The following is a 16,400-nucleotide window of genomic DNA, read 5'->3' on the forward strand; positions in this document are numbered from 1 at the left end:
CTTTGGACTGAATTTAAAACTCCATTGTAGAAGTTTTATAATAAATCCTGATTTTGACCGTTACCTTGTACTAAAGTGTATCTAATTCCAGACAAAGTACTTTTAACACTCAGTGTCAGTCTATTTAAAGTCTGGATGATACACAAAGTACCTGAAGAACAGAAGATTTTAGCTTTTACAGTCAACCAATACATGAAATCAAGAAATATTTTGCAGCTAAGGATATTCTCTTGTATTTGTGGTCCACTGGTATTAGTGGGGTATTCCACTCTTGCATATTTATGTCATCCACAGGCTATGCCATAAATGTATGTATAGCAGATGTGGGTCCCATCAATGGAGGATAGTCAGAATTCCCCATTCATTTGTATAGGAATTTGACCCCCTCTCTGCTACAGCAGCGCACAATGGGGCTCAATTCTCCAATCAGATGCCGGTCTCATTTGTGGCAAAAAAACTGAAATATCGCATGGTCATAAGCATTCAAACCTTTTGCTCAGTATTGAGTAGAAGCACCCGTTTGAGCTAGTACAGCCATGAGTCTTCTTGGGAATGATGCAACAAGTTTTTCACACCTGTATTTGGGGATCCTCTGCCATTCTTCCTTGCAGATCCTCTCCAGTTCCGTCAGGTTGGATGGTGAACGTTGGTGGACAGCCATTTTCAGGTCTCACCAGAGATGCTCAATTGGGTTTGGGTCAGGATTCTGGCTGGGCCAGTCAAGAATGGTCACAGAGTTGTTCTGAAGCCACTCCTTTGTTAGTTTAGCTGTTTGCTTAGGGTCATTGTCTTGTTGGAAGGTGAACCTTCGGCCAAGTCTGAGGTCCAGAGTACTCTGGAAGAGGTTTTCATCTAGGATATCTCTGTACTTGGCCGCATTCATGTTTCCTTCAATTGCAACCAGTCGTCCTGTCCCTGCAGCTGAAAAACATCCCCATAGCATGATGCTGCCACCACCATGTTTCACTGTAGGGATTGTATTGGGCAGGTGATGAGCAGTGCCTTGTTTTCTCCACCAATATCACTTAGAATTACCACCAAAAAGTTCTATTTTCGTCTCATCAGACCAGAGAATCTTATTTCTCATAGTCTGTGAGTCTTTCATGTGTTTTTGAGCAAACTCTATGCGGGCTTTCATATATCTTGCACTGAGGAGAGGCTTCCGTTGGGCCACTCTCCCATAAAGGTCCGACTGGTGGAGGGCTGCAGTGATAATTGACTTTGTGGAACTTTCTCCCATCTCCCTACTGCATCTCTGGAGCTCAGCCACAGTGATCTTGGGGTTCTTCTTTACCTCTCTCACTAAGGCTCTTCTCCCACGATTGCTTAGTTTAGCTGGACAGCCAGGTCTAGGAAGACTTCTGGTGGTCCCAAACGTCTTCCATTTAAGAATTATGGAGGCCACTGTGCTCTTAGGAACCTTGAGTAATGCAGAAATTCTTTTGTAACCTTGGCCAGATCTGTGCCTTGCCACAATTGTCTCTGAGCTCCTTGGGCAGTTCCTTTGAGCTCATGATTCTCATTTGGTCTGACATGCACTGTGAGCTGTGAGGTCTTATATAGACAGGTGTGTGCCTTTCCAAATCAACTTGTATCAGTTTAATTAAACACAGCTGGACCCCAATGAAGGAGTTGAACCATCTCAAGGAGGATCACAAGGAAATGGACAGCATGTGACTTAAATATGAGTGTCTGAGCAAAGGGTCTGAATACTTATGACCATGTGATATTTCAGTTTTTCTTTTTTAATAAATTTGCGAAAATGTCTACGTTTCTGTTTTTTTTTCAGTCGAGATGGGGTGCAGAGTGTACTTTAATAAGAAAAAAAATGAACTTTTTAGAATTTATCAAATGGCTGCAATGAAACAGAGTGAAAAATTTAAAGGGGTCTGAATACTTTCCGTACCCACTGTACCATACATTTCTGGCATATCCTATGTATAAATTGCCTCTTCAGAGAAAAAGATGGATATCCCAAAAAGGTACAAAATGAAAATACCACTTTAATGGTTTGTCGGCTAAAAAAATAAACTAGGCTGATAATGTGCAATACAGGAACTGGTGGGTATTTTACTAGAGAGTAAATCTGGCCATACACCACAGCGGTCGGCTGAACGCTCATTTAGCCAACAGCAATTCCTCCCAAAACCTCACACACTCGGCTGCAGACTCTCATTCTAATAAGAAAAAGCGATCAGATTATGTCTTATCTCTATTTTCCAGCATCTGCCATTGGAGCACAGGAAGGACACCACTAAAATCGATGGGTTTGGCTGAATTTCTTTTAGGCTATGTGCCCACGATGCAGAAATGCTCAGGATTTTTTCCTGAGCGTTTCTGCATCTCCCTAGCAGAAAAAAACGCATGCGGATTGTACATGCGTTCTTCCTGCCAGGGACATGCGGATGTGAAGCGTTCTTCACTTGCATTTCCGCATGCGGGTCGACAAGCGCTTTCCAAGCGATTTTAGCATCACTTGGGAAGTGCTTGTCAACTTGGTCACACTATATAAATCCATGCAACTGGCATGGATTTATATACTGTGACCAAAAGAATGGTAAAAAATAAATCTATACTTACCTTCCGATGGCCCCCGGTGTCTTTTTCCCTCCGTCCTGGCTGCCGGCAGTGGTACACTGAAGGACCTGCCGACGTCAGCGTCACGTGACCCGTCACATGACTATGACGTCAGCGCAGGTCCTTCAGTCCATCGCTAGCTGCCGGCATGGGAGGACGAGTGCAGCGGGGGCTGTCAGAAGGTAAATATAATCTTTATTTTTTATTTTATTCTTTTTTTTACAGTTTCTATGGTAACCGGGTCCGGAGGAGTCTCCTCTCCTCTAGACCTGGGTACCATCCGCACATTGGAACGCATGGAATGCGCATCTACATGTACAGTGATGCGTAATCCATGCAGTCTAATGCAAGTCAATGGTGGCGAAAACGCTGCGCTTCCGCAAAATAATTGGTAGTGCAGCATTTTTTTCCACAATGATAATCCGCAGCGGAAATTTCCGCAGCATGTGCACAGCACATGTGGATTATCATTGGGGAACATGGCAGGCCTTCTATCATGCGTTTTTTTAAGCGTTTCTGCCGCTGCGAAAACGCTTAAAAAACGCATCGTGGGCACACAGTCTTAATATGTGTATAGGCACCTTTATGTTCATAGATGTTTTGGAAAACTAGGTGTTGTTAATACCATCGCAAGTCATTGAAAAAAATCTTGTCAGATAGGGCATGCTGGGGTAAATAGCTGCAGTAGTAAAAATGAATAAAAACTGATGTACTAGAGGATCTGTAGAGTAATAATAATATAGCGCAGCTTGAGCCTTTCCACGTATACTGAAACGTATCCAAAATTTATTTTTTAATGACAAGTTGCACATAGGATTTAACAGTAATTCAGGTGAAATTAGTCGGTTAATTAGTAAGTGAACATTGGCAAAAAAATGTTAATATTTTTTTGTCCGTTTAAGTGCCTGTGGATTGAGGTGTCCAGGTCCCGAGATCCAAACAAATCACTCGAGACCCCTGAGAAGTCCTGCACAAGCATGCACATAGAGCAGAGTACAGATTCAACAGCGAGGCTATACTTTTCATTGAATCCATGCATCCGTGCACGCTCAGGCTGGAGATTTTCGCTCCCGTCTCCTGAGCGGTGCACTCCTCAGTGCTGTTTTCAGTGATCAGAGGGGGTTTCAGAACCTGGCACCCACTGATCCACAGGCACTTAAAGGAACAAAATAATATTAAAAATTTTGGTAAACATTTAGTTACTCAGGACCCATAGAATTCACACATTACCTGATAATGCAGCATGTAGGTTTCCATCTGAACACCCATGAATTTGGCTTTCACTTCAAAATCCCCAACCTCTTCTGTGGGAGCGATTTCAAAGATAACGTTCTTAAACCTGCGGATAAGAGGAACATTTTGGTTCTAGTTGGCAGAGATTATTTTTGGCAAATTGCATATATCATACAGTAAAGAAGAAGAGAACATAGTGCACAACACAAAATAAGGCCCGTAATGCAGAAATGTATGTAGTGATGCAACAATCAGAGGAAAGTAGCTGTGGGCTAAAAGGGAAGGGTGTTGCTCAAGGGATGGGAGTGCAAATGTTAAGCAATCCTTTCATAACACAGATTTTTGGTCGGCAGTAGGTGTCACAGAACTGTGATTGCAAGTCACCTACATAATGGGAAGAAGCAAGAATACAGGAAAGGCATCTGTGGTGCAATGCATAAGGATCCTGACCCAAAATACTGTGAGAAGTGTAACAAAACTACATGTACTGAAAATACATCTAGTAAAATGTCACTTTATGGGGAGTCCACAAAGCATGAAAACAAGAACTGTAATTTCGCTCTTCTTTTAGGTCATGAGACTAAAACCACAGTTCGCTTAAATTGCGCGAGCTACATGAAAACCATTAAAATAAATGTTAGTGTTAATATATTATCGGGAGTATACATTTCAATCGTGTTTTTTTCAGACTTTTGACCAGTCATGTTCACTATTGGTTGACAGCAAGATCACAGGGGACTTCCAAGTTTTTGCATATTCCTGTGTGTGTGGGGCTTTGAGTCAGTAATGTATATAGTGCTAGATCAATAGCAATACTGAAATCTGGTCCCAAGTAAGTGCACAATGCCTGCAGAAGTAGTTACAGACGGTGCCACGTACTGATTGCCTTGCAGATCTTCAATCTCCAATAACACGCCTTTTTCATGGAGCCGGGCTGCTGAGTATTTGAGAGAAATCTTTTTACTTTTCTTCACATGTCCTGGTTTCTTGGAAACCCTAAGTTTAAGAAAATAGAAAAAAGTTATTTGACTCATTGACCTGTGTATCACGGTGGTAAACAGCATGAGCAAAAATATTTCATATCCTACACGCTGGAAATCAGGAACTGGTAAAATGGGATTTAACTTACTTAAAGTAATTTCCCAGAAATATGTTAACACTTTATGATCAGAGAGGGTCTGCGCCCTTCAGATGAGCACAGGGGGGCTCTCAGCCACCAATCTGTGCAAGACACTGCAGACAGCACCATTTACTTGAATGGGGCCACCTTGCAGATCCCTGTTCATCTGAGTGCAGTGTAGTGGAAAAACAATGATGGATATGTAACCCTACACCAGCGCTGAATCACCTGCATTCTCCGGATAGGTGGGAGACCTCTACCAATCCTAGTGATAAGAGATGACAAAACCCCTTTAAGTGATGTTATTGAAATTTGTAGCAAAGGGTAGATTGACTCACCAGAGGATCATAGGGTGGGCACGGCTCTCACAAGGTAACCGGGCCCAACCACAATACACCAACCTCTAAGCTCCAAATCCCTGGTGCATCATTTCCATCAGCGACATTAGCACTAAGTACACTTCAAACAGCATTACACCATCACAGCAATAGACTTTACTTACTTGCCCTTGCTTGCAAGGTTGTCCAGGCACGTTTTGATGTAACTTTTGTAGTAGTCTACCTGTTCCTCATAGAACAGGGCCTTGGAGTTGAGAGCAGCATGTGTCTGTTGCAGCTTCACCAATTCTGCTTTTCTTCTCTGACGGTATCGCCTTTGATTACGGATATCCTTGAGAGAAAGAAGTTAATCATGATTACAAAACAAAAAACCTTTAAAAGTTGAATAAAGGGTTGGTAGAGTTACTGAAGAATGAAATCACACTGCAGCTCTAAATAATGCCTCCCTATCATGCATACACAGTGCCCTATTAGGCAGTACAGACCTTATAGAGGGGGATCAGGAGTCCAATCCATTAGCCAGAGCTGCTGCACACAGTGTCCTTAGCTCCAGCAGAAGTGTCTCCACCATGTATTACATTGACAGCAAATAATTTAAATACCTGTCATGTAACACTACATTCTTCCCAAAGAGAACCTTACTAGTGACATGTATGGCCAGCTGTCTTTAATCATAAAAATTGTTTAAATGAGATCAGTCGCCATATTTTACAATACAAACTGTATACATTATTAAACAGATCACTTAGACTTGATGAGGCTGGTGTACTTAGTCTGATAATCCATGTCAGAATGACTGTACACTGTTTTGTGAAAGTTTTCATTCCCAATATTAAAATGATCATTTTATTAAAAAATCAGGTCTAAGGGGGAATGGTTCTCCTTGAGAAGATTGCTAAGCCGAGACCTATAGGCCATGCAATGCTCCTCTTGGAAATTAAAAATGCAAATATCCTCTTCAGAGAGGCAGAGGACTAGAAATCTAGGGCCATCTGTTGGATGTAGCAGTTCTAAAAGTCAATATCGATTTGTTAACAAGCGTTGTCACATGACGTAGGATGAAAAGGCAAACCAGACACTCCAATTGCAGAAACAGGATTCGGGGTGTTTGCCCCTCATCACTGCAAACAGCTCGAAAAACATGTCTGCAAATGGAGTGTCTGGTTTAGCTTCTTATCCCAAGTCATGTGGCAAAGCACTTTAAAGGGTCAATATAGACTTTTAGGCTAGCTACACCTTTAGTTGGCACTAGAGTTTTCTAGTCCTCTTCTTCTCACAAGAAAATATTTGCATTATAAAATGATTACTTTAATTTGAGGATTATACAACCTTTGTGACATGGATTTTAAAAAGGAGTACACCAGCTTTAACAAGTCTGAGAGGTCCATTTAATAATGTATGCAGTTTGTAAGGTGAAATCTGGTGACAGACCACTTTAAGATAGTCTGTATTTACCTTAGCAATATCATTGATGAGATCTTGATACCGACTCTCTGGCTTCACCATTCCCAACTCTGCCAACTTTTTCAGCCCACTTTGTATCTTCTCTTTCTTCTCTTGCAGAGTTAGATTGTTGCCTTGCCGTAAAGTTGTGGCCTTTTTCATTTTGTCAGGTGTCTTGGCATCTCTGATGGCCCTTCTCTGCATGGCTCTCTGATGATCTGCTTCCTGGAACGAAATAGGCAACAGACAGATGAATAAACCAGAAATGACTTCTATATATCAGATCACAAGGCAAACAAGATGTACTCATTGTACTGTAATCACCAAATAATGGACACGTGTATCGGTGGCACTGACGCTCTTGTTAGGGGAGGGCATTAAATAAAGAATGACACTTCACCTGTTCAGGGGTTGCTGGAGTATCCAAAATTTCTGTCAAGGTCTCTCCAGGTTGGAACCGAATGACATCCACTATCAGCCGTTTTGCGCTGTAAGATAAAATAAAATAATGAATCATTAACTACGTCATTTGCCCATATGAGCAAATAATTCCCCTCTGCACTGAAGACCCCACAACTACAGCTCTTACTTCAGTAAGATGGTCTTTGCATCTTTTTCTGCATTCTCATCGCCAATGACTTCAAACTTGTTAGTGAGGGTCAGGGACACCTCCGTCTTTGCTAGGGACTCTTTACTGTTATCTGGGGAAGTTCCTGGTACCTCACCTGAAGCAAACAAGAAAAAGAAAAGTCAGAAAAAATGCATAAAATCTTTGTCATAATGTCTGAAACTGAAATAACGTCTTCAACAGAGATATACAAAATGCAGCTGGACGTAGGCTGTAAAAGAAAAAATAAATGCCTTTAAAAAGGGGTATTCCCATCTCCAAGATCCTATCCCAATATGTAGTAGGTGTAATAATAATATTAGCAAATACCTCCAATTACAAATGTAATATAGTTTTTCTGATTCGCAATGTCTCTTTCTTCATGTGCAGGCTTTGCAGGACCTTAGGTATCCATGGTTACGACCACTAGCAACTACTTGTCATTATATCAGTGGTCGTAACCATGGATACCTAAGGTCCTGCAATGCCCTGCACATGAGGAAAGAGACATGGAAAACCAGAACTATACTACATTTCTAATTATAGTTATTTTTTAATATTATTAATATTACACCTTCTACATATTATGGATAGGATACTGGAGATTGAAGTACCTCTTTAAGTCTTATATACAGTACAGACCAAAAGTTTGGACACACCTTCTCATTTAAAGATTTTTCTGTATTTTCATGACTATGAAAATTGTACATTCACACTGAAGGCATCAAAACTATGAATTAACACATGTGGAATTATATACTTAACAAAAAAGTGTGAAACAACTGAAAATATGTCTTATATTCTAGGTTCTTCAAAGTAGCCACCTTTCGCTTTGATGACTGCTTTGCACACTCTTGGCATTCTCTTGATGAGCTTCAAGAGGTAGTCACCGGAAATGGTCTTCCAACAATCTTGAAGGAGTTCCCAGAGATGCTTAGCACTTGTTGGCCCTTTTGTCTTCACTCTGCGGTCCAGCTCACCCCAAACCATCTCGATTGGGTTCAGGTCTGGTGACTGTGGAGGCCAGGTCATCTGGCGTAGCACCCCATCACTCTCCATCTTGGTCAAATAGCCCTTACACAGCCTGGAGGTGTGTTTGGGGTCATTGTCCTGTTGAAAAATAAATGATGGTCCACCTAAACGCAAACCGGAAGGAATAGCATGCCGCTGCAAGATGCTGTGGTAGCCATGCTGGTTCAGTATGCCTTCAATTTTGAATAAATCCCCAAGAGTGTCACCAGCAAAGCACCCCCACACCATCACACCTCCTCCTCCATGCTTCACGGTGGGAACCAGGCATGTAGAGTCCATCCGTTCACCTTTCCTGCGTCGCACAAAGACACGGTGGTTGGAACCAAAGATCTCAAATTTGGACTCATCAGACCAAAGCACAGATTTCCACTGGTCTAATGTCCATTCCTTGTCTTCTTTAGCCCAAACAAGTCTCTTCTGCTTGTTGCCTGTCCTTAGCAGTGGTTTCCTAGCAGCTATTTTACCATGAAGGCCTGCTACACAAAGTCTCATCTTAACAGTTGTTGAAGAGATGGGTCTGCTGCTAGAACTCTGTATGGCATTGACCTGGTCTCTAATCTGAGCTGCTGTTAACCTGCGATTTCTGAGGCTGGTGACTCGGATAAACTTATCCTCAGAAGCAGAGGTGACTCTTGGTCTTCCCTTTCCTGGGGCGGTCCTCATGTGAGCCAGTTTCTTTGTAGCGCTTGATGGTTTTTGCAACTGCACTTGGAGACACTTTCAAAGTTTTCCCAATTTTTCGCACTGACTGACCTTCATTTCTTAAAGTAATGATGGCCACTCCTTTTTCTTTACTTAGAATTTGTATTATGGCAAGAAAAAAGCAGCTAACAGTCTATTCAGTAGGACTATCAGCTGTGTATCCACCAGACTTCTGCACAACACAACTGATGGTCCCAACCCCATTTATAAGGCAAGAAATCCCACTTATTAAACCTGACAGGGCACACCTGTGAAGTGAAAACCATTTCCGGTGACTACCTCTTGTTTCACACTTTTTTGTTAAGTATATAATTCCACATGTGTTAATTCATAGTTTTGATGCCTTCAGTGTGAATGTACAATTTTCATAGTCATGAAAATACAGAAAAATCTTTAAATGAGAAGGTGTGTCCAAACTTTTGGTCTGTACTGTAAATAATTACTGCACTGGGTCCTTAAACATAAAGACGTATTTAAAAATGAGAGTCAATAGCCGATATTAGCAAATTGTAAAAGTGGTTATTCTGTGTCTCTCACTGCTACATATAGGGCCGAAGGGGGCTGCCGACATGGCGAAAATCGATCACTATAGGATCCAGAAGATGGATCTGCAGTGACCAATTGCCAGGGAGACAGTTTTTAGAAAAAGAGGTTTCTTAATGGTACAACCGGTTTTAACATTTAACAAACTGGTAATGAACCAGAATTATCATTTCAAACTTTTTTTTAAGGATATTGTCACCAACATAAATTTTATTGTCTTATCCATTCATCACATGAGCAGCAATCTCTCACCTATAAGAGACTCAATAGTAGGAACCTCGCCAAGATCATCTAACAGCTCATGGATGGGATCGTTGTGCTCCGGTGCTATAGCGTCCTGGTGGTCCAGAAGCAGCTGCAATATAAAGACCATGGTTAACCACTGTCCTGTGGGTTCAGTCACAACATATAATGTTCACTTTAACATACACACATATTAAATATATACAGGGTGCCAAGGAGCATTGTCCGGCCTGTAAGTCTCCCTACATCAACTTAAGCACTTAGACAATTTTCTTACATTTTTGGACAACCCCTTTAACGTACAGGTTTTCTGCGCTTTACTGCTTAAGAATGTGCTTCAATGTCTGAAACTTGGCCTTTGTCATGCTCTTGGCATTACATATGCTCTGGTGGTCATCTCTGCAGTCAGCATGTCAATTGTACGCACCCTCAAAACCTGCGACATCTGTGGCATTGCGCTGTGTGAGAAAACTGCCCGTTTTAGAGTGGCCTTTTATTGTGGCCAGCCTAGGCACACCTGTGCAGTAACCATGTGTCTGATCAGGTGGATGGATTATCTCGCAAAGGAGAAGGGCTCACTAACACAGATTTTCACACATTTGTGAACAATATTTGAGAGAAAAAGGCCTTTTGTGTACATAGAAAAAGTCTAAGATCTTTGAGTTCAGCTCATGAAAAATGGGAACAAAAACAAAAAAGTGTTGCGTTTATATTTTTGATCAGTGTATTATCCATTATATGCAGGTACTCCTATGGGCATCTAATTACGGATGCATACTATGGCACTTTGGGTGAGAGGCCTCAGCCTTGTGTTACACAGGTGATGCTGCTGCTGGGTGAACACTTCACTGCACCTACAGGACTGCACCCATTAACCCTGCCACGTGCTACACTGTACAACAAGCTTACCAGACAGATAAAGATGTGATAATGGCAGATAGGGTGACATATGGCAATGTTGTCACCCTTGCCTGAGCAGACAGGGCTGACGTACTTACAGTGTGAGTATTAACAATTTCTCCTATAGAAATATAGATGACCGGTTTGGTGAGGGTGATCAGATCTGAATATTCATCCACATTAAATTTATCCTGTGGCTCTGGAACTTCACAAGCAGATTGGAAGAAGCGTCTGTGGACAATGAGAAATCAGCCTGAGGATGCAGATAGTGGTGAAAACGGGACGCCGGGCAAAGGAAGGTGGCCGCATAGTGCGACCCATGGGCCAGTGTTTTCGGCCCTTTGGCAGTCTTAATCCGTGGGCCCGGACTGAAACAGCCAGAGGTCCTGATGTAGCTCACGAGCCCAGGTCTGTCCTATAGGAAGGTAACGGCGTGTCACCAGATCTTGTTCCACATCACATATCTTTCTCCCCAAATGTTATGGATTTTCATGGATGTTTTGCATTGATATCATGAATTAATAAAGAACTATTGATTATAGATTATAGTGGAGTCTTCTTCTATATAGGATATCTATCTAATTAAACAAGTTTGCATTGGCAACCGTCTGGTAACAAATGAAGGCAAAAAACATGTGAATTATAGTATATTACATGCATTGTGGATCTTTTGAAAAGCAGATGGACTCTGGGGAATCCCATTAGTATTTAAAGGAGTTGTCCAGGCTTGGGATGCAAGTCTGTAGTCACTCTATGTGACAGCAGACTTCTGAATCCTGACAGCATGTGCAATGCACACAGTCAGGATTCTCCTGTGTTGCCAGTGAGAATAAGTGACTTGTATACTTCCGGCCACATTCTGATTAGACCTGCTCATCCCCTCTGAATACACTTCTACTGAGCGAGGCCGAGCACGTCTAGTCGGCACATAACCAAAAGTATGCAAATCGCATGCTTGCGGTCACGTCACCTGCAACACCAAAGGATCTTGATAGCGTGCGGAGAATCCTGACAAAGCGACTGCAGACTTTCATCCCAAACCTGGATTACCCCTTTAATGGTCACTTATGTATAATTTGCCGCACCATCCCTTGCCCCATCCCATACACATTCTCCATCTATACTATGAGTCCACGGGACTATCTTTTTTTTTTTTTTCAGTATAAAGCATTATTTTAAGATTTGTAACTACCTAAATTTCTGGTAGGACTGAGCGAGGTATTCATTGATCATGCCCAGGTGGGCATTGTCCCCAAGGAACATCTTGTTGGAGGCAGCATGTTGGAGCATCTTGGCAATGGATCCAAGGTTCCGGCGCTGATCTGTGGTTAGCTGACCTCCAGCAGAAAGGTCAATGATATCAAAGGCATCTGGAGCCACAATAGCTGGATTCATGTAGCGATAGTACAGCAGATTTCCCACTATCTATTACATAGAAGCAGAGGCAGTATTAGTGCCAAAAATCACATATTGTTCTGTTAAAATAATAGTAACAAGTTAAGCAAAAGCAACAAATTGCAATAAGCAAATGACAGAGGAATCCAAAATGTCATTCCATCCCATATACTTGCAGCTGATTGCTTTTCCGGGGTATAATGACAGGCAGTCAGAACCACCTACTGTGGGACACCACTATTGGTGGGAAATTAGGCTGTAAGATCTATAGGGGCACGTTATGTTTTACATTAATAAATCTTCGGGAAATTATTCAATCTGACCTACCGCTGAACTAGTGAAACAAAATAATCACCTTGGTCAGAGCTAGTGCATTATCGAGGCCTCAGTGCAAAGAAGCAGAAAGCTAGAAGAACAGAAAAGAGAATAGACTTCAGATAAAGTGCAGTGGTTGTCGGCAGAAAGAAAGAACATTGGAAATAAAGCATAGGAAGAATCTAAAACAATTAGGCTGTTGATCTAAAAGTGACCAGCAGAGGGCGCCATGTCACTATACTAAACAATTCTGAATACAGCACAACCTAAACTAATGAAGCCAGAGGCAGCAAGCACTTTGCATTCTACACACTGTAAGGCGGCGGTGTTCACACCGTGCAGTAACTGAGGCAGTGACCCAAGCAAGTCCAACATAAACAGCTTTCATTCAGCACTCACGGATAAAACAGAAAAGTCCTCCAGTTCGCAGAAGGGTTAACATCAGTCCATAACGACGGTTGCCGTGGGCAACGGCCGGGCCGCTCAGAGCCTGACCGGTGCAGAGCCTTCCCAGGCGTGGGTTCAGCTACATACAGGCAAGCCGAGCTTTCCTGCTATGTTCCTAGCAGGTCCCAACACTGAACACCACTAATCCTTAATGCAGGGTTTTTAAAGGACCTGTGGCCAGAGCCACTGGAAAACCCGGGTTGGAGGGAGGAGGCCGCCCCACTGCCTCCTGTGACCTCCTCCAAGAAATGAAGGCCCTGCAGGGTTTTACTAATCTGCCTTAGCCAGATAGCCTGACTAGGTCAATGCTCACCTTCGTTCCTGCATTGCAGCCGCAGCTGTGTCTGTGACTGCAATGCACTCCAATGGATTTAATAGGTCTCTGTACACATTCTGGGGGATATATAATGTCCCTTGTATACGATCCCGGTCACTGCCTCACAACACAAATATATTTATATGCTGTATAGAAATATGATTTCATTTTCCTTAAGTTTGACGTCATCTGGGCTCATTTTCATTAAAAGTAAGATGAATCCATTAATACGATTCATATTTCAAAGTACATGACAGAGTCTATAATGCTAGGGCATATAAGCGGAAGATACTGAAACAGATTTGGTTGGGTGCTGTATGCACAACCACCAAACAGTCCTCAATCTTTAGATTACAGCTCCCATGCATCAATACAGGTACAGTCCTGGATTACAAATCTGTCTGAGGTGCAGAGACACAGGGCCCCGGGGGCATTACCAGGCCACTTTGCCAATCATCTGTCTAAGAATGCTGGTAACCAGCCATGTGAGACACAAAGAGAAAGACTAGTAGTTGGTATACACTCATATGTGATGATAACCTGAGGAAGGAAGACTTTATATCCAGTGGGCTTGGGTTGTGCACACTGATATTTCAGGATCTCTGCTCTAATTTTAAGATAAACTGTTAGGCTATGTGCCCACGATGCAGAAATGAAGCAGAAAATTTCTGCAGCATTTCTGCATCTCCCTGGCAGAAAAAACGCATGCAGATTGTGCATGCGTTTTTCCTGCAGAATACATGCGGATTCACATGCGTTTCCGCATGCAGATTGACAAGCGCTTTCCAGGCGATAGCATCACTTGGAAAGTGCTTGACAACTAGGTCACACTATATAAATCCATGCAAACAGCATGGATTTATACAGTGTGACCGTAAAAATAAAAAAAATAAAGCTATACTCCCCCCCGATTCCCCGGCGTGTGCTGCAGCGCTCCTTCCTGTATGGTTCCCGGCATATCGCGAGACACAGCGGTGAAGGGCCTGCGGTCACATGACTGTGACGTCACCAAAGGTCCTTCAGCGATGCCTGCATGCAGAGAGAGCCGTCGGAAAGGTGAATATAACGTTATTTATTATTTTATTCTTTTTTTCACAGGTAGAATGGTACCCAGGTCTGGATGAGAGTCTTCTCTCCTCCAGAACTGGGTACCATCCGCACATAGAGACGCATAGAAGCCGCTTGTAGAAATGTACAGACACGGATTCTATGCGTCTCTATGCAAGTCAAAGGCGGCGCTTCCGCAAAATTAATGAACATGCTGGGGATTTATGAGCGCTGCAGAAATGCTGCGGAAAAATCCGCAACATGTGCATGGACATTGCGGAATGCCATTGGGGACCATGGGGTGCGGATTACCATGCGTTTTTGATGCGTTTCCGCTGCGGAAATTCCGCAGCATAAACGCATGAAAAACGCATCGTGTGCACGCAGCATTACTTTTTCATTTTCCACCCAACTAACTGCACCCTATACAACCATTCATTTGTCCATTAAATCTGGCCATACACTTGCTGGCCTCTCTGTATGTCGAACGTTCATGTTCTTTTCAATGGCAAAAATAAAAAAAAGACTGTTACCTGGCAGCCACTTATCCATCACAGGAACAACTGATTGGCAGCTTTCTGCCTATGCACAGTGCACACATGAAGCTGCCGATCAGTGGTGTGGGCGAAGTTATACAGAGCTCATGAATGTGGAGCACTACATGGCAGCAGGTTTACTAGTCCTCTAGTGATAATCTCCTGCTGATAAAACAAAGATTTTATTAAAACTACAGCAAGCAACCCAGTAAGTGATATGACTGGAATTCGGGCCTGTTCCTCTACATCATGTTGCTTTAAAATCAGGTATCAAAATAGTGACAGATTCCCTTTAATAAAGTGATTTGCAAACTTAAATAACTTTCAATGCTTGACAGAATATGCAAAAATGGTTTTGAAAGTTTAGCAGCGCTACAAAAAGTCACTGTGTACCCAAGGCCTAATGTTAATGTGTATGTCCAGCTTATCTCCACCAAACCTTACAGAAACTGACCTTCAGCAATTCATCTTCTCCAGCGTCAGGAAACTTCTCATGAAGGGAATGTTTCAGGACCTTTGCAATGTAACGCATGGCGTACCTGGAACAGTAGAGGAAACATCCATGAGTTACACAGAACAGATGGCAAAGGTAAAAAGACAAATATGTAACATAAATGCTACTTGTCATCATGTGTATGGTGAACTCACATCAATACAACTGATAGAATGTGTTTGGTAAAAGGAAAGAATAAAGTGCTTATTACCGAGCTTTTTGCTATTCGAAAGATAAAAACAGATGGCAAAAAACAAGAGTTGATTTGTAGAACACACGCTCCACAATCATTAGCATCTATTTAATATTACACTTTTGTTTCCTTTTTATTATATAGGGGGTATATGAAAAAAATTCAATATCATCGCCTATGTATTATCTTGTAATAGAAAAAATATATAAAACAGGTCAGACCTGTCATACAAGCTTCATCCTGGTTCAGGAGTCAATAAGTGTATAATACAGAACAGCATTTTCTTAGGCAAGTCATATATTATAGGCATATTGAATTCTACTATGGAAGAAAAGAGCACTGCTAGAAAGAATGATTGGCATTAAAGGGTAATTACCATCTTAGCAAGTTATCGCCAGATAGGTGATAGCTTGCTGATTGCTGGGGGTCTCACCACAAATTCTAAGTACGGGACTCCAACATACCCCAATAATAAGGACCAGTGGAAGCTCGCTTTGAAAATATAGGTTTGGCATTTTGGATTTCAACATACTCAATTGTTTCGTTGTTAAGGGAAATAAAAAGCCCCCGGAAGTCTGCCAGTGCCTTATTCCTATCTCCACATTGAGAAGAACGTGCAGAGGCGTATGGAAGACGTATGACTACCTTTATATACACTTAGATAAAATAAATTGTAATAAATAATGGCATAAATGACAGCAGAGATAACAGGAAGACTTACGGGATCTTATCAACTGAACTAATGATCGCAGAGAGGAACTTGTCTGTAACCGTCCTCATGTTCTTGATGGAGGCATCCAGTTTGTTTTTCACCTCCTCGTGTGCCATCGCTTGCTCCGGAGTGACATCATAAGGCAGTTTGCTGTTGAAAAATACAGTAACAAAAATGATTATGACAGCGACAACTACATAAGAAAAAG

The 16,400-nt window shown here is 42.1% G+C and overlaps 1 protein-coding gene across 2 annotated transcripts in view; it reads right to left on the bottom strand.

Moving 5' to 3' along the window:
• The window catches only part of IQGAP1 (IQ motif containing GTPase activating protein 1), a 160,904-nt gene that overhangs the window by 1,654 nt on the left and 142,850 nt on the right, over positions 1–16,400 (bottom strand). For both annotated transcript variants that reach the window (XM_073653145.1, XM_073653146.1), the window contains 11 exons: positions 16,202–16,342; positions 15,249–15,333; positions 11,931–12,163; positions 10,837–10,969; positions 9,848–9,950; positions 7,301–7,436; positions 7,112–7,199; positions 6,724–6,936; positions 5,433–5,599; positions 4,690–4,806; positions 3,808–3,916 (listed from right to left, as the gene is read on the bottom strand). In XM_073653145.1, coding sequence (XP_073509246.1) covers positions 3,808–3,916; positions 4,690–4,806; positions 5,433–5,599; positions 6,724–6,936; positions 7,112–7,199; positions 7,301–7,436; positions 9,848–9,950; positions 10,837–10,969; positions 11,931–12,163; positions 15,249–15,333; positions 16,202–16,342 — 1,525 coding nt within the window. The remainder of the gene's footprint in view (positions 1–3,807; positions 3,917–4,689; positions 4,807–5,432; positions 5,600–6,723; positions 6,937–7,111; positions 7,200–7,300; positions 7,437–9,847; positions 9,951–10,836; positions 10,970–11,930; positions 12,164–15,248; positions 15,334–16,201; positions 16,343–16,400) is intronic.

Source organism: Phyllobates terribilis, unplaced genomic scaffold (genome assembly GCF_046119375.1).
Source record: "Phyllobates terribilis strain yellow unplaced genomic scaffold, ASM4611937v1 Scaffold_11__3_contigs__length_659146591, whole genome shotgun sequence".
Taxonomy (NCBI): domain Eukaryota; kingdom Metazoa; phylum Chordata; class Amphibia; order Anura; family Dendrobatidae; genus Phyllobates; species Phyllobates terribilis.